A 17,554-nucleotide genomic window follows, 5' to 3' on the forward strand; every position below is an offset into this window, starting at 1 on the left:
GCTTCACAGATGTCTTAGCCCTGCTCAAGAGTTTGGATACCAAAAGATCCCAATAAAAACCATAAAGCCTGTTTACATCTAGAATTGTCTTAAATATATGTTGTTCTACGCATGTTTTAGAACACTGTAACACTGCTTTGTATATTAGCATGTAATACATGCACTAAAACTGTTTCAGCTAACATTTTGACTAGACAACATTTTCTCTGTAAACTGCACACCTGCATTAAGGTCACTCCAAACAAAAGCCAGCCTTTACTAGGCCGCAACTCTTTGCAGACAGTTGTAGTTTGCTGGCTATTCAGCTTCACAACAGAAATTCTATCAGTTGCAGCTCCTCACTTCAGAACAGGCGTGTGCTCCCTCAGCACTGAGCATCGTCCATCAGACAGCTTTAAAATTTTGAGTGTCAGAAACTTCAGTTTCACTACAGAGCAAAGTAGAAGACAGCAGGTGCCGATTCCAGTTACTGACACTGTCCTGAACTTCAAGGCCTACATTGAACTTTCCGTGCGCACTCCGACTCCTGAAGCTGGTGTTAGACCTTCTCCCCTTCCTCTGACAGAAATCCAAGTGTATGGCAAGAAAAGCAGAAACAAAAGGAACATCCATCTTCCACGCTCCTTCTTTGCTTATGGTCACAAATCATAAGGCTGAATTCGCCTAACCAAGCTGTCTCAACAAAACTTTGGAATAAAGCACATACATTCTAAAAGCATGGTCAAGTCCAGAGGTAATAGAATGGCTGTTGATTTCCCCCCCATACACAGATTTTCTTTTAATAAACATATCTACAGACACACAATTTTATGCACCTGAATTATTCATTATTTTTTCGCAAATTCTCATACAGCATCTTGCAATATTTATTGCTGGGAATGTTAGCTACACTACAGTACTTCAGATCAAGTACTAAGATAATGTCAGGATCTTTCCATATGAAGATTTCCATGGGGAAAAAAAGTTATGAAAGTACAAATTTCTGAAAGTTTTTAATAAGAACCTGTAACTGAAGACTGAGGACAGTAGATTAATTACTGCAAAGTTTCTAACTACATAAGCTCAGGGGGAAAAAAACAAAAACAAAAAACCCCACACTTATTGGTACTTTTAACAAAATAGAGGTAGACGGTAACAATGTACTCTGCACCAAAATGACATAAGTCTTGACACAGACACTGGGCAACTAATATTTTTCACAGTACATTTAACAGAAAATGCGATTTTGTTTGCATAAGAAAAATTGTGATGACTCTCTTTCTACAAATACAATATTTTTAAAAAAACTGATGTAAGAAATGGAAGATTCTTAAGAAGTTTTTAGCTTGTGCACATACTCACCCCTTTTTAAACCTATAATCTTGTAAGATCTTTACAAATCACAGCACTTAGGAAATGAAGTTGACCAGACCTTCTTCAGAGAAAAACTCCAATAATATTAATAGGATTTCAACCTACAGTGAAATGTTCTACAGTGTCATGCAGTATCACCCACACATTAATTCCCAGGGTGTCTCAGTCCATACCAGACTAGAAATTCTGAAGAGCATTCTATTCTGTCTGCATAACGTGGAAAAAACGGCAAATTCCTATGTACTGAACAGCATTTCCTCAGATGAAAAGAAGTGGCACTTGCAAAGGTAGCCTGGAATGAGAAAAATTTATTCTAAAATTTTCTGTTTAACTTTACAGTTAGATGAAACCTGATCAGTGCTCTCACTCCCTTGCACTCAACACAAAGCCTACTGTAACTTTTTTCCAAACCTTGAAAAATAAATGAATTCCAGGCTTTGACCAAAGAATTCATCAGGCAACTAGACAGCTAAAAAGAGCAGGGTTTTTACCGTATCTAAAAGCCTGTAGAGAAGGCTTAAAGAATTCATTAGAAATATCTGAGCATTCAAAAACACATTCTCTCTTTGAAATTCTCCACAAGTAAACGTCTACCAAAAAGTTACTCTGTCCAGTTCTTTCTCACTCTCTACTAACATGAATAGGCTGGATAAAACTAACCACCTGCCTTTTAAAACCGTGTTTGAAATTACTTTAGACCTTCCTTAAGCATAAATACAAAGATTATAATAGACTTCCTCCCCTTCATGATTACCTTTTAATGTATGTTTCAACTGGAATACCATTCAGTCTCAGCCAGGATGTGTGCAATGTAAATTAAGAGGCAATTTTAGGGCCTCTGTGAAGGCAAAGAGGGCTTCATCCTTCAGAAAACAAGTATTTTCCACAGGTAGTTTTATTCTCAATTACAGCATAATCAAGTGTTGGCAATTATTGTCTTAAAAGGTACGAAAGCAGGATTTCAACCCAGCAACAAATTTAGGATCTAGTCTATATTCAGTTACAAGTCACTGTCCTATAGAGACCTTCTCTAGAATGCTTCATGTTAGCAAGTTTCACTATACATACTCAAGGTATGCTCTATTTCAAATATCAGTGATGTTTTGTCTATCTTTTACCACCAATAAATGAAGACATTTATATACTTTAAGGAACCATAATTTTTGTTTTCACTGGTATCAATTATTATCAGAAGAAAAAGCCTGTTTCTCAGTGTATAAAAGTGATGGCAAAGATGAACAGGAGGAATTAAATACACAAGTGTGTGGCATTAAGTGCATGGCTTAAGTAGGGTTTTGTTTGGGTTTTTTCCATATTCGTTTAAAGTGCTTTGTGTGATCCACCATCAAAAAATGCTTGTGTAAAGACAGATGCTAATATGGTTGATATGACATGAATACAAAAATTAAGCATTCACACTATTGCTTTGACTTGAATATTCAAAAAAAAAAAAAAGCGAAGGCCCATATGTTTAGATACGGATTAGAAATGTTCCTACATCTCTTATATACAACCAAAGAACATATTACACTCAGATTATTAGAACCAGCCTGTTCTGATACAGTTTACAAAGTGACAAAGCCCACAGTAAAGCTATTGCTTTACTTCCATCATGTAAACGCATCTCAAAGAAGAATATGCTAACAGTTTAGAGATGAGATGACTTAAATGAGTAAAACCAAAGCAACCCGGCATATCAGCCTTTTGTCTCTACAAGGCTTAGCTCACAAGCTCAGGCTGTACATTTATTCTTCGAAGGACATCTTCTGGCATACAAAAGACAGGATTGACGGCCTTAATGTGTTCTTCTCCTAATAAAGATAGTCCAGCAATTCCAAATAAGGTGTGAAATGGATCCACCTGGGAGAAGAAAGAAAGTTTGTGTCAGTTTCCAAAAGTCAATCAGCTTTTCATTTGTATGCAATGAAGCTTTTTTTTTCCCTAGCAAGAGAACTGCAAATCTCCACGACTGAAGAAGACAACACAACTGAACAAACTTTCATTTGTGCTGATGTGTTGGCAGGCAAGACAATTTCCACAGCATGCAATTACAATACTATGATTTACTCAGAGATGCTTGTCGATTGTCTGCTGCTAAGATGATTTTCAACTCTGAATCTGGCAGGAAGCACTCACGTGTCTCCATTAGCATGCAATGTCATAGGGTAGCAGAAGCAAAGATAATAAAAATTTAAAAAGTAAATTTGGTCATGTACAAGTACCACTTCCATAAATTCCCTATTTGCTCTTCAGTAACATTATAATGCTCTTTAATGGTCTCTGAATACAGAGCTGTGCTGTAAAATCTTGAGAGGGGAGCAGCAACCTACTGTGCTAAAAAAACTGAAAGGAAAAAACACAAGGAAGAAAAAAAACCAGAAGAGGCAGGAGCGGTTATTTGATATCCAAGTATTCCTTCACTGTATGAACCTTCCTTAAAAGCATGTATCACCACATAACTGCAATACACTATCAAGTCTCATAACTCCACTAGCAAGATGCTTATGTCAATTAGCCATTCTACAAAATCCCATCCGAAAGTACCCGTGCTGTCTGGTACAGCCTGTTTGCATTAGTGGAACTTCCGATCTTATTGCAAAGGTCCTATACTGCAGTGCACTATGCTGAATACCATGTTATAGCCATATACAGGATCTCCAACCATTGATCACAGCCTAGAAGGTTCAAACTACACTAGCATAGCAAGTCTTGCCCCTCAATGGTTTGACAACCACATTACAGGTGTGGTCAAAGCTCAGACATACGTCTACTTGCTCTTTCTCAGAAGGAGTATGCAGCCATTAGAGGAGGAGTAAAATAAATAAGTTTGTAGCAAAATAACAGTACAGTTTAGGAATGGCAAGACAGACCTTCCTTGTACAGATGGACAGGCCCAGAAGGGAAGATGGTCCCCAATGGTAAGTGTGCAAATGAAGCTACAGATTCAATGTCTTGATGAACAGTAGGTATGTTCAGGGAAGCCCAGATTCCTAGAAGATCTATCTACTGCTATGTGGCCTGCTCCTTTCTGCAATTTTCTTTAAAGCAAATAAAAAAAAAAAAGGAAAAACCTGCTGAATTACAACTAAGAGCTAATAAGCACAGCTACTAAGTTAAGTTATCGAGCACTAGCTGCTTAGAACTTAAAAAAAGATGACAGAGCTGTCTCTTTGTGAAGTGGTTCAAAACCTGAAATACAATCACAATGTCAAATCAAAAGACTAGAATCTAGAATTGATTAAAAAAAAGAAAAAAACAAACCAACAAACAAAAAAAACCACACAAAAAAGCAAAAAAACAACAGGGTCTCTTAGGAATTAGTTTCTGCAGGAACAAAGCAAAAACCTCTAGGCATCAACATTTCCATGGCAGTGCCCACTTCAATAATGGATGACAGGTAAAAATAATATGAAATAACCGCAAACATAATATGCAAGAACTCTCCCAAAGGTGCCTGCATTAGATATAGATGAAAGGCTCTGCAAAGTTGCTCTTTTAGTCACTTTTTGATAGAAATAGCTCAAGTTTAATCTCAAAGCCAGAAAAGCATTAAGACTTTAAGTGTGAGGCTTTTCTTAGAGAATTCTGAAAAGAGAAGTCATCTTTCTGTGGGCTCCTTAGAAATACAAAAACCTTCCCATTTTAAGAACACTAAAACACTTTCCAAATGACAGACCAAAGTAAAGATATTTCTCCCCCTCCCTCAAGCAGGAATAATGTATCAGCTTGCAAAGAAATAGAAAGCTACTTCAGTTTTCAATGCATTTGTGGAGAAAGGAGAAGACATGGTCAGCTGCAATAAAAACAGCTAAGACTTCCCTCAGCCGTTGACAACTAAGCAGCCAAGTGTTCTATAGGAATTGCACTGAGGTCTCGTAATACTTTCAATTTTATCTGTCCAGCACCCTTGAAAGATATGGACTTCATTTGCCATTTTACCTGGACAATCTCAATTATTTCCACCTGAAACCAGAGAGAACAGACCAGCTAAACCATAATTGCTCTCTCAACCAAGCAGAAAATCCATACCACCAGCCTCTTCATAATGTTATCACAAAAGCTTCTTCCTCCCTAAGCTAGACAAATGCCAGTGATTTATTCAGTGGCTGGGCTGGCACAGAACAAAAGTTAGCATGTAAGGGTTCTTAATAAAAATTTACAACTCATTTACATCAGGCAAAGCCACTAAGAGACTTAAGACTACCTAACCTGCGCTGGACTCTAGCTTGCATATCATTTTACAAACCAAACCCCCAAAAAACCCACACATCCCAAAAAACTCACCACCAAACACAGTGTTTTTACAGAGATCTTTCAAGTGGTCTCATGAGAAACGATTTGTGTGGTGTTATGGGAAACAAACCAGAATTGCACAGAATGGCGACTGACTTCAGTGGGGGATACTACAGTTCAAGTGCAATATAAAATACATGCTCCCCAAGTAAGCCTTCGAAAGCAATTCTACCCTATTCTTTCCTTCAAAGCAAACTGCAGGCTCTGCAAAATGCTTACACCTGGATCACGAGTTGAGTTACACTCAAATGAGAAAACTTATTCCGTTGAAATTTTCAATTAAGTATATTTTATTTAGCAAAGGATTATTTACCATATCTCCTGGTCTGTCAGCAAATCCTCCAGTCTCCTCATCCTGGCAAGCCAAAATAAAGCAGCGCAGTTTCTCTCTGTCAATCCAATGTAACCTACCAATCATCTTCAAAGATGCTAGCACCCACCATGAGTAACACACATCAGGTAACTGGCAAGCAGAGAAGCAGATTATTATTTGATTTTGTTTTAAACATGACGTTGCAAATTTTATTGCTGATTCTGCAAATTACTAGGTTTGCTGTCATAATACCGTTGCAGAGATACAACACCTAAAGAGGTTTTGTGGTAAAAAAGAAGAAAGTGTCTTTTCAGAGGACTTCCCTTTTCCAGGAAGGGAAAGTCTCTTTTTCAAACCTCTTCCCTTCTTCAAGGAACAAACCCACAAGAATGTGATTTTTAAACAGCCTTCACCTTCTGTGGGAGAGGCTAATAAAGCATAGCGCCTTTTTCAGGACTAAGTACAAAGAACTTCATATCAACTAGTTTCATTTTCTTGAAAAAAAATCTGTTGGTTGGTTACGTATTTACTAGTGGAGATCATTCTAGGTTACACAATTTCCTTGTGTGATGTAGAACAGTATTACACCCACGATTTACAGCCAGTAAAACAGTAACTTTTGTACAAATCCTACCAAAGAGGTCATTCCCAATGTCAGAAAATATTCAAGCCCTGATTTAACAGGATACTGGTTCAAGTGGTCAGCAAGACATACTTCAGTATGTGTACTTTCCTAAACTGAGCACTCAAAACTAAGCATAGCTAAGGACTGCATGACAAGCGTTAGTGACAAAATGAAGAATCAAATGAAGGCCTGACTTCTTTGAAAAGTTTACTAAATATTTCATAGAAGTCATGACATTTTCCAGAAGTACTTCAGCTTTAGAAAAAGTAATCTCTATTGATGTTTGAACAAACAAAATAAGTCACCTAATACCTTCTCTGGTCGTCCGTTGAGACCTCCAGAAGGTAACTGACGTTCACAAAGCCACCAACCCAGCAAGTCAACGTTTATTTGATGCAACTGGTCTGTTATAGCCAGAAATCCTGTGCAACAATAGATCTAAAATTACAGACATAAATTTTTTGTGTATTTAAAAACTAAGTATAGTTTAGCAGACTAAATGCAGGAAGATCTCAAAGCAGGAATACAGTCATGCAAACAGAATATAAAATAAGCACACATTTCAACTTTTAGTTTCAAATGAGTTTTACTTTTCCATTAGAAAAGTATTTTACTGTTACAGTTGCTTCTGTATAAAAGTACCAGTGACACAATGTAATTATTGAACAGTAAGGTTTTACTAATATAAGACACTAATGCAAGGTTTGGAAAAAGATCAGGCAGAGCCATACAGTTTTATTGTAAAAACACAGACTCTCAAGTCAGAGTACTGAAAATGATTTCTGCAGCCTGGACATGGCCTTTATGAAAATTCTGCATCCAGGCTATGGTTTGTTCTTGTACGTACCTCTTATCCTAAGGCTTGTGGAGAGCAAACTAAAGACCAAATAAATTCTCTAGCAGAAACAGGTTAACCCTGATCATTTAATTATCCTGGCAATCCCCCATACATCTAGTTGTGTCAGGCTTACTTTCAATGTGCCATGTAAGATATGTGCACTCATTAATCCCTGTTTATTTTTTCCTGGAAATAACATTTACAGTGCAACAGCATACTCTGGTCACATTTCATGCAGTCACTAAGAAAGTAGCCAAGCACAAACTGCAAGAAACCACAGTATCAACTGAAGCCTGCTCATAATTGCCTTTTCCTAATAAAACACACTGCCAAAAAGACAACAAAAAAAACCCAACAAAAGCACACATCAACAGGAATGTGCCTATCCAAGAATACTGCAAAATAAAGGTGATATTCCCAGAAAACTTTTCAACTACTGTGCAGGTGAAGGAGTTGCCCTTCACAGCATTTTAAGGAGTACGTGAATATGCACAACAGATCTAACCCTCCCAGGAAATGCCAGCTGCAGAGTGGGTTCAGCTACTTAATCTGACTTCCTTGAACACTAGAACAATGTCCAGCCATTTAGACCATATGGGCAATGGTACTGTAGATAAAACTTGTAAGATAAGGTACATGTACCAGGTTTAAATTTTTTTTCCTGATTTAAAAAAAAGGGGGGGGGGGAGAAAAAACCCAACACTTTTTGTCAGCAAAATACCTGTAGCATTTTCATGTGCTGAGGTGAATCCTGGCGATGGCATTGCTCACCATAATTATGCAAAATAAATAGGTGATTCCAACAGCATTAAAATATTTTAATAAAAGTTGATTTCTATTCATAAATTCAGGTTAAGTGCAATAATCCCCTCCATGAAAAAAATAAAAATAGGAAAGGTAGTTTTAATGTAAATTTTCTGCTGGAAGAAGTCATTGAGATTCTCTTCCTTGAGAGATCGCTTAATTTGTTCCAATTATACTACCACATTCTCTTCTCAATTAGATTTTACTGAGCATTTTTCAGAATTCACGGTCACTAGTAAAACACTCTTTACTGCCTACAACAAAACATTATAAATGTTCCCATGCCCGAGTTAGGCATCTCATCTTAAAACTGACTTTCCTCAAAAAATTAAGCAAGCCTCCCCTTGAGAAGGTTCATGTCTCACTTTTATTTAAGTTCATCAGCCGATCAAACATATTATACAATTGACCTCTGTTTCATTATGATTTATGACAGGCACAGTGATAGATCTTGATTCTCTAAAAATCCTCATGCTAACTATTCCAACATCACTATGTGAAGACTGCAATACAGTCCTAGACTTGTTCCCTCATGATCTGTTGGGGTTTTTTTTGCCTAGACTGCAACCTCCAGAGTCTCTACTCATCTTCTCAGATTTATCTACCTATTTGTTCATTTATTTTAACTAAGCTACTAGAATCAGGCATTTGGGAAACAAGAAAGGTACATCAATTGACGTCACTGATACATGTTGTAAAGAAACATTTATAGGCAGTATGTGATGCTTGCTAATTTAAAACATTTCCATATAAAGAAAAACTCACCTGTCCTGCATGTGATTCGGAACCTGGTCTACAACCAAATCCTCCATCAAAGTTCATACAGGACAAAACGAATTCTACTGCTTTCCCCACATCAATAGCATCCAGCTTTCCCTGCAAGTCAGAAAAGCAACTAATGCACTTTATATTCTACCAAGCTCATTAACTACAGAAACTTCAGCAGTACCAAAGAGAAGATTCTGTACTTGCGCAAGTAATAATTTAGGACTTACCAGAAGTGCAAGAGTTGCTGCAGCACAGAAGGAGAACCTTGTATCTATTTCTCCTAGAATGTGCAGGGTAGGGAATAAAATAAGAGCATTTTTATTAACATCAACAAAAATACATTTAAATCACCACTGAAACTATGGAACAAAATGTTAAAATACTAGGTTTTACATTGAACAACAAAAATCAGCCAAAAACTGCTCCCGTACTGTTTCCTTTTCCAGCCCATGGATTATTTCCTCAGTAATTCAGAAAGTGTACATTAGAACTCAAGTGATCTGTATGTTTACTGCACATAAAAGCGAACAACTCATTTTGAGCTGGTGTATAGTCAGATACATATCCAAATCAATTCAACTAGTAGTAATTTACAAATAACTACATAATTTTAGAGTTTATCTCTAGTGCGCTCCTAGATAATTGCAGAGCAGCAGACTCAAAAATACTCGGACACAACTCTTCATCTGCCTTAAATCTGGGCAGAGTAGAAGCCATTTTTGCTTTAAGAAGACGACTGATGAAAGTTGCAAGTTTTCTTTTGCATACTTATACCTGGAAGCTAAACCAAAAACACGACACCTATTGCAGAATGATTACTTGGCAAGTCCATACCAATATAACTCCCCTAGCACAAACTCCAAGCAATTGATACTTGAAGTCAAAATTTAAAATTGAACCCAGCCACAAATATTCCTTTTTTTGGTCAAACTGATGCAAGACACTTCTTCTGAAGAAATCCGCAAACTGAAGTATGTAACACACACACGTGTTGTTCTGTACTACATCAGGTATCACGCTCCTTCAGTTGCACTCTGCCTGCCTTTCAGAAATAACATAAATCCATCATGCATTCAGTATGTTTGTTTCAATATTTTAACAAAAGGATGCAGCAAACTATGAGCCATTTTAACACATAGCATAACAGCTACCTTTACAGTAGCGTACACATACTGCCATGATCTTGACTGCTGAATTTTACCAGAACAATAACATGAGTGATATGCAATAGACTTTATTAAAATTTAAGTGTTCCATGGGGATAAGTATTTTTAGAGTGACTAAATATTTATGCTACAGCTTAAAAATAACATCTTTGTTCATAAAGAATTTATGTGCAGAAACAAAATCAGTATTAACAGAAGTTCATGAGTACAAAACCAGTTTTTCTCATTCTCATATAGTGAAAGATCCTTTCACAGCTGACATGGATAAAGATCATAACTGACTGCCATTAAATAGCAAGCATAAAACACTCCTTATGGAATAGTGTATCTAGTGTATCGAAGTACTGTCAAGTTACAAATCCTCACAGGTTTTCTTCTTTAAGAGCTGGACAATTTATTTTTAATACAAGAATGGAACTGAAATTTAGAATATTTACAAAAGGAACAAAACACAACACAACTCTGTCCTTCAGAAAACCTCCTTTTTCATAACTCAGGAAATAAAAGTGTTCACATACAATACATAAGCAAAAAGACCATCCAAGAAAACTTAAGTTCACAGACCTACACATCAACCTAGTCACTAAATTTTAAAGATCTAAAAGTTACCCCATTTGTCTCCAGCAAATGATCCATCTTCTTTTTGCAAGTTCTGTATATATTCAACAATTTTATTTACATCAACAACATGGAGACTATCATATAAGATAAGAATCTGGAAAAAAAAAAAAAGACACAGTAACAATCAAAGAGAGACAAAAATTTTTAAAATTTATTTTTAAAAAATTCCTAGATTTATAAAAGACTTTATTGAATTGACTGTGAATACTATTTTCTAAGGTTTATTAAAATAAAATTTCATTCACTGCAGTTCATCTCTCTGTCTAAAACCTTTAAGAAATTCTCAAATTAAAATATAGGCAATTCAAGCTGAACTCTTTCATGCTTTGTTACATTCCAACTTCCAGCTCTTATTTCAAAAGCATAATCGGGTTTATTTGTTTTTATGTTAGCATTATGTAGAATAGATTTGATTATGGTTAATTTTGTAATGGAATAATGACATCCTAGCCTTACAAATTTGTAGTTTGTTCACTGCTGCTACTTGAATATGTGCAAGTGTAAGTTAAGCAGCTAGTTACTAATACCACTTACAGTCCAAGCCTGTCAGAAATGACTAGTTTCAAATTATAAGATTTTTATTTACATTCAATTTTAAAATATAATGAGTAGAACCAAACTGCAATAATTTAAGTATGAAGAATATGATTAGACATAAACTGTACAGTCAATATATTCTGGAAGAAAAATAAAGGTCATCGTAGGGAACACAAAGTTTTCTGAGCTAGCACTGATTTGAGCCAGTAAACCCATATGACACAATGTCATGTGAAAACAACAATACTGTTTCTGAGCCCCAGCTGGCTTCATGTTTTTACTCCTAACTTGCAAATCTGTAAAGAGAGTAATTAAGAATTTATTATAAATAGCGTAATAGAACGAACAGTTCAAACTAAGCAATATTATAGTGCCAAGCCTGAAAACTACCAACAACTATGACTTTGAACACCTAGAGGTAGCTGGAATCTTCCAACTGTTAGATAAAATTTAAGTCTTACGGAAATGCAAAAAAGAACGTATAACTCCAACAGAAAATACATAATCATAGCATGCTCCTTAAAAAGCAAATCTGAACACATTACTATTGATTATGGTCAAAGGAAGATGTGCCATGACCCTTTAAACATTCTGGATATGCAGATAGGACTAAACGGTGTTTGTTCACTAAGAACATGCGTGCTCATTAGGACATGCTGGTTAAGTTTACCCCAAAAATTTTACATCAGCACTTGCTAATGCTTTTCAACTTCACACATCCAGAGCTGCATTCAGCTAACAGGAAAATAACATCAAGTATTTATTTAAGAACGAACATCTCTAATATGTAAAAGTAAACAACCTCAAGTTGTACCCCCTTCCCCTTATACTGGATTAGAATTTGTGAAAGGAGTTTAATCGGACAGTTTGGAAAAGCTCCAATGTCATAGCCTAAAGAAACTTTAGCTTCCTGGTTCTCAGAGTAATTGTAGAGCTAGAGTGGTGATAAGTAACAACTTTAGAGCAGATAATACATGCCAACACTCAAAACTGACCCAAGAAAACAGCATTCTTCTGTCCTACCTAAGGGTTTCAAATCCAACACCTTAAATCCAACACACTTTCTTCCTATAACAGGATGCTATCTTATTTATTTGTAACACCATTTAAGTATTTCTTCCATAAGACTGGACTAGAGATACATTATGCAAGCAACCACGCAATCGTTTAGAAGCATTTGAGCCTTTTCAGTATTTTTTTTCCACAACAGTTGCGTGAGAAGGAAACATAAAAAAAAAAAAAAGGGGGGACACCCAAGAGATAGTGAGAAATTAAATCTATAATGGAGATCGTTATGGTGAAAAAGTAAGATTGAGAATTACTTTTTCTCGGGGAAGAGCACACACCAAATAAATAAATAAAATGCTCAACAGACTGGTATAATTTTTAAGTTATACACAAAAAAAAGCAGATTTGGGGAACACAACAAGAACTGGTTACTACAATGTTTTTTTTGTACAGTGATAAAGTGCAAACACACTACATGTAATTATACATATTATATAAATATTACATAATTATTTATTAATATAATATATAGCAATCATAATATATAGTAATACATACATTAAAAAATAAAATCGAAAACTTCACTCTTATTCTGGTCATACATATCTTTCACCTCAATGTACACTAAGAAGAATTTATAAAATCCAAAATTATCTACAAAAAACTCCAGTAAAACCTGTAGCTAAGAAGTATTTCAAGACGACTGTTACAACATTTATCAAGAATGCAGTCACCATTAAATGATCACTAAAAGCATAACGTTCCGAAATCTGACAATTTTGTAGGAAATAATACAGCTAAATTCTAAAGTTTTGTCCATTGGCATCCAACAGTACCCGGCCTGTAAAACTGCAATCATCAAAATCATGAATTATAAATGCTTTTTTCTGAAATTACCCTGTTACATTTACCTGGACAGCACTGAGGGTATACAGAAGATGAGGATCGTGACCTATGCTGGCACTTATTCCACCACATTCATGTTGACATGATTTGATGAATGCCAGAATTTCTTCTTTGTTCATTCGGTGCAGCTGCCCCATCAGATCCATTGCTGTCAGCCCCCAGTAAACACCACTCATCCTCAAATACTCCGACATACAGTATTCCTAAGTAGTGCATTATTTTAGTTCTTAATCAGGTAAGCACATCATCAATATAGAGCAATGCAAACACATTAGTTAACATTTACAAACGGTTTGTAATATGTCAACCGTCTTCCATCACATTAACAACTTACTATGTATCAGCCACTCACAAATCTTCTGTACATCATGCATATGTGCATGTACACGTGCATACATACATGCACATGTATCTATCTACACATACTACATTCCCTTCCTCCCTTGTATTTTCTAGTTCAGAAGTATCAAGCTCAATGTCAAGTTAAACACGTACAAGTAGTTAGGCACCAATTCACTTCAGATCATCAGTTATTATCTTGGCATCCAAACTACCACTTGAATTACTGCCTCAACTAGTCTCAAAAATAACAAGTCTAACATTTAATGAAACTTACTTCCAAGTGCCAAAACTGTCACAATCTAAAGCTGCACTCAGAAGTGAAATCTCGTATTTAATTCTCTTACATTGATTACCTCACCTGCACTACCCATAAACATTATTTTCTACATGCAGTACTTTTTAAGCACAGGAACAAAAATCATAAGCAATAATGCTTAGAGTTCTTTTGTGGAAAGGAAAGATAACTGCAACTTTTCTTCAGACATAAGCCATTATTGACATTTTTCACCTGCTGGAACTGGACGTCTATTGTTCTGGGCTACATCTGATAATCTCTGACTATAAAACTAGGCTAGTTAAAGTGTTTATCAAACCTAGTAAGCACAAAGCAGTGCTGTGGTGAGATTCAGTATGTTGTCCCACCAAAAGAGCAACGTGTAAATGCAGCTATACTCCTTGTGCATTCTAGTGGATGAAGAAGCAACAAATAGTTCATTTCCCAGGTCTCAGAGTAATTCTAGAGCTAAACTGATAATCTTCAAGTTTATACTCAGATAATACATGCCAAAACTCATCACAGACCTAGGAAAATTAACAAAGACATCTTTCTTTTATACTTTGGGTTGCAGGGCAAGAAACAATTAGCTTGTAAGCATCTAACCCTTAACTCTGAGCAAGCAAATAAGGGTTATTATTACTGTTAATAAAACCACAGCCATACTGAAACAAATCGATACATACATAATCATCTTTCTTTGTTCCATACAAAGCTATATAGTCTGCATGTTTCTCGGAAAGCAATGTGCTTGGGGCATCAGGTTTTATAATAACATCCTTTTGCGGTGTCCCCTGTGGAAAGTACCAACAAAACGTCAGTTGTCATGTCAGTTCAAGAGGTTTTAGGACTTAGGTATAATTTAGTCAACACTAGTAGCAGTAACCGATTGTCTGGAAACAGGCATCTGTCTATCTATTTTGAACACGGGGCAGATTTCGTATCTCACATTGTCACTTTTCAGCTGGCTACATCCTTCCCAGGGAAAGGCTGCGAACAAAGTCTTTCAATAAAGCTGAGAAAAATCACCAATTCGTCAGAAATAAAGGGAAAAACCGGAGGAAGGAGCCCTTCACTGCGGGCGCAGAGGACGCCGCGCCCCTCACCGCAAAGGCCGCGGCCCCGCCCGGGCCCAGGCCCCGGCCCCGAGGCCCCACAGCCCCGGGCTGCCGCACAGCCTCGCCTCGCCGCGGGCCCGCCGTCCCGCCACCGCCAGGCCCGGGCGGGCGGCAGGGACGCTCCCGGGTCCGCTCTGGAACCGGAGTGGCGACTGCCACCCGCGTCGCCACGGCTTCCCGGCCCGCCGAGCAGAGCTGCGCGGCTGGAGACCTGCCCGTCGCCCCGAAGGCGAAGGCGCGGGCTCTGCCGGCCCGTGGGGCCGGGCCCTTTCCCCGGCGCGCCGAGCGCTACCCACCATGTTCGCCGCCTGCACCGGAAGGAGCGTCCTGCTGCGGGGCGGAGCAAGCAGTGGCGGCCGGCAGGGCCCCGCTAGAGCTGCCCGCCAGCCGCCCGGGCGGGCGGTGGGTCGCTCCCATCGCGGAGGGCAGGGCAGCGCCCGGCCGAGGAGCCGCCGCCCTCCTGGGGCGGGGGGCGTCCTTCAGTTCCGCGCCTCTCCCGAGACCCTGCTGCTGGGCCGGGGCCGCAGGGCGCCCGGGAAGCCGCGGCGGGCCCGCGGGGGGGACGCCCCTCGAGCCCTCTGTATTACACGAAGACGTTCAGGCTTGCCGCAACTAAAGGTTATCTTACAACAGGTGAGGGAGTCAATTTAAAGTATACTAGCTCCAACTGTGCACTTTCCTGCATCCCAGCAAACAGGACAGCATTTAGAAATAGCTTCAGTTTCCTTCTGTTACCTCAGTTCTACGGAAAAGCAAATCCAATAATATAAGTCACAGAGCAGGTAAGGCTAACTGTACTTTTGTTCAAAAAAACCCCCTTTGCTTCCTAATTGAAACTGTCTAGTTTTGATTATGCTGTTGATTACCAGCACTTGATGCTGGCACGTGTCCCCGACAGAACCATACCAGGCAGGAACTCCGTTTTGATTCTATACAAGAAATATTCTGTATAATGCTGGCTTGCATAGAACAGTCAAAAGTAAGGTCTATTTTTTGCATATATCAAATACTTATCAAGGCTGTTGCACTATTGGTTTTCTGCAGATAAATAAGTTGGTGATTTATAGTGATTAAACACTTTATGTAAAGAACTAATTTCCCAGGTGGCCTACCTGAGAAATAAGCATTGCCAAACTGATACCTGATGACAGTAATTGTACCATCCAGCACTAAATTCAGATGATGGATGAAAGAGACAATAGTGAGGCAAGGACGTTTTGGTGAGAAATTGCAAATTAATTCACAGAATTGTTGAGGTTTGAAGGGACCTCTTGAGATCATCAAGTGCAACCCCTCTGCCCAAGCAGGGTCAGCTAGCGCAGGTTGTCCAGGACTGTGTCCAGTTGAGTTTTGAGTATCTTCACAGATGGCCAGCGTATGACATCCCTCACAACAAAAAAAGTGTTTTCTTGTGTTCCAGTGGAATTTCATGTGTTTTAATTTGTGCCCATTGCCTCTTGTCCTGTCAGTGGGCACTGCTGAGGAGAGGCTGGCTTCCTCCTCTTCATTGCATCCCATCAGATATTTATGCGCATACATAAGATCACCCCTGAGCCTTTTCTTGTCCAGGCTAAAGAGTCTCAGCCTCTCCTCACATGACAGATGCTCATCCCTTAATGATCTTTGTGGCCCTGTCCTAGGCTCCCTCCAGTTAAGTCCATATCTTTCTTGTACGGGGGAGCCTAGAACTGGACACAGTGCTGCAGGTAGGGCCTCACCAGTGCTGAGTAATTTGTTCAAGAAGTCCAGGGAATGTCCATTCTGCCAGCGCTGCCAAGAAGGGTCTATCCAAGGTTAAAAAAAAAAAATCTCACAACAATTCCTTCTTCTCAGCTGTTCTTGCTGCAAACATAGTTAAGCATATACATTGATGGAAAGGAATAATAGGTTTAAATATACTGGATTTGAAATAAACACGATTTCGTAAGCTATTCTTAAGGAAAAGCTACTCCCTTGAAGTGAATCATCCTCATTGAACATTTACTTGCTTAAGTGAGTGTAACAGTGCAAAAGCCCACATTCTCTCAAGCCAATAGTTACTATTGGATAGTGTGCTGGTTTTTGCTGGGATAGAGTTAATTTTCTTCATAGTAGCTAGCATGGGGCTATGTTTTGGATTTGTGCTGAAAACAGTGTTGGTTATACAGGGATGGTTTAGTTACTGCTGAGCAGTGCTTACACAGAGTCAAGGCCTTTTCTGCTTCTCACCCCACCCCACCAGCAAGCAGGCTGGGGGGGCACAAGAAGCTGGGAGGGGACACAGCCGGGACAGCTGACCCCAACTGACCAAAGGGATATCCCACACCATATGATGTCACGCTCGGCATATAAAGCTGGGGGAAGGAGGAGGAAGGGTAGCATGTTCAGAGTTATGGTGTTTGTCCTCCCAGGTAACTGTTATGTGTGATGGAGCCCTGCTTTCCTGGAGATGGCTGAACACCTGCCTGCCGATGGGAAGTAGTGAATGAATTCCTTGGTTTACTTTGCCTGTGTGCGCAGCTTTTGCTTTACCTATTAAACTGTCTATCTCAACCCACGAGTTTTCTCACTTTTGCTCTTCCAATTCTTACCCCCAATCCCACTGTGGG

The 17,554-nt window shown here is 38.6% G+C and overlaps 1 protein-coding gene across 1 annotated transcript; it reads right to left on the reverse strand.

Annotated features, from left to right (window-relative positions):
• Window positions 1-186: 186 nt before the first annotated feature.
• RABGGTB (Rab geranylgeranyltransferase subunit beta) lies at window positions 187-15,285 on the reverse strand. The gene is made up of 9 exons (XM_082312819.1): window positions 15,263-15,285; window positions 14,535-14,642; window positions 13,238-13,435; window positions 10,770-10,875; window positions 9,222-9,274; window positions 8,992-9,102; window positions 6,897-7,022; window positions 5,960-6,109; window positions 187-3,213 (listed from the first exon to the last, which is right to left on the reverse strand). Exons 1-9 carry the CDS (start codon window positions 15,263-15,265, stop codon window positions 3,073-3,075), a joined length of 996 nt encoding a protein of 331 aa, XP_082168945.1. The 5' UTR covers window positions 15,266-15,285; the 3' UTR covers window positions 187-3,072.
• Window positions 15,286-17,554: the final 2,269 nt, after the last annotated feature.

Source organism: Platalea leucorodia, assembly GCF_965183815.1.
Source record: "Platalea leucorodia genome assembly, chromosome: 5".
NCBI lineage: Eukaryota > Metazoa > Chordata > Aves > Pelecaniformes > Threskiornithidae > Platalea > Platalea leucorodia.

Coding starts and splice junctions, on each gene's coding strand:
- RABGGTB (XM_082312819.1), bottom strand. Junction 9,275..10,769: donor ATTTGCTGGAGACAAATGGG/GTAACTTTTAGA, acceptor TGCACATTCTAG/GAGAAATAGATACAAGGTTC. Junction 7,023..8,991: donor CCGAATCACATGCAGGACAG/GTGAGTTTTTCT, acceptor CTGTAATTTTAG/ATCTATTGTTGCACAGGATT.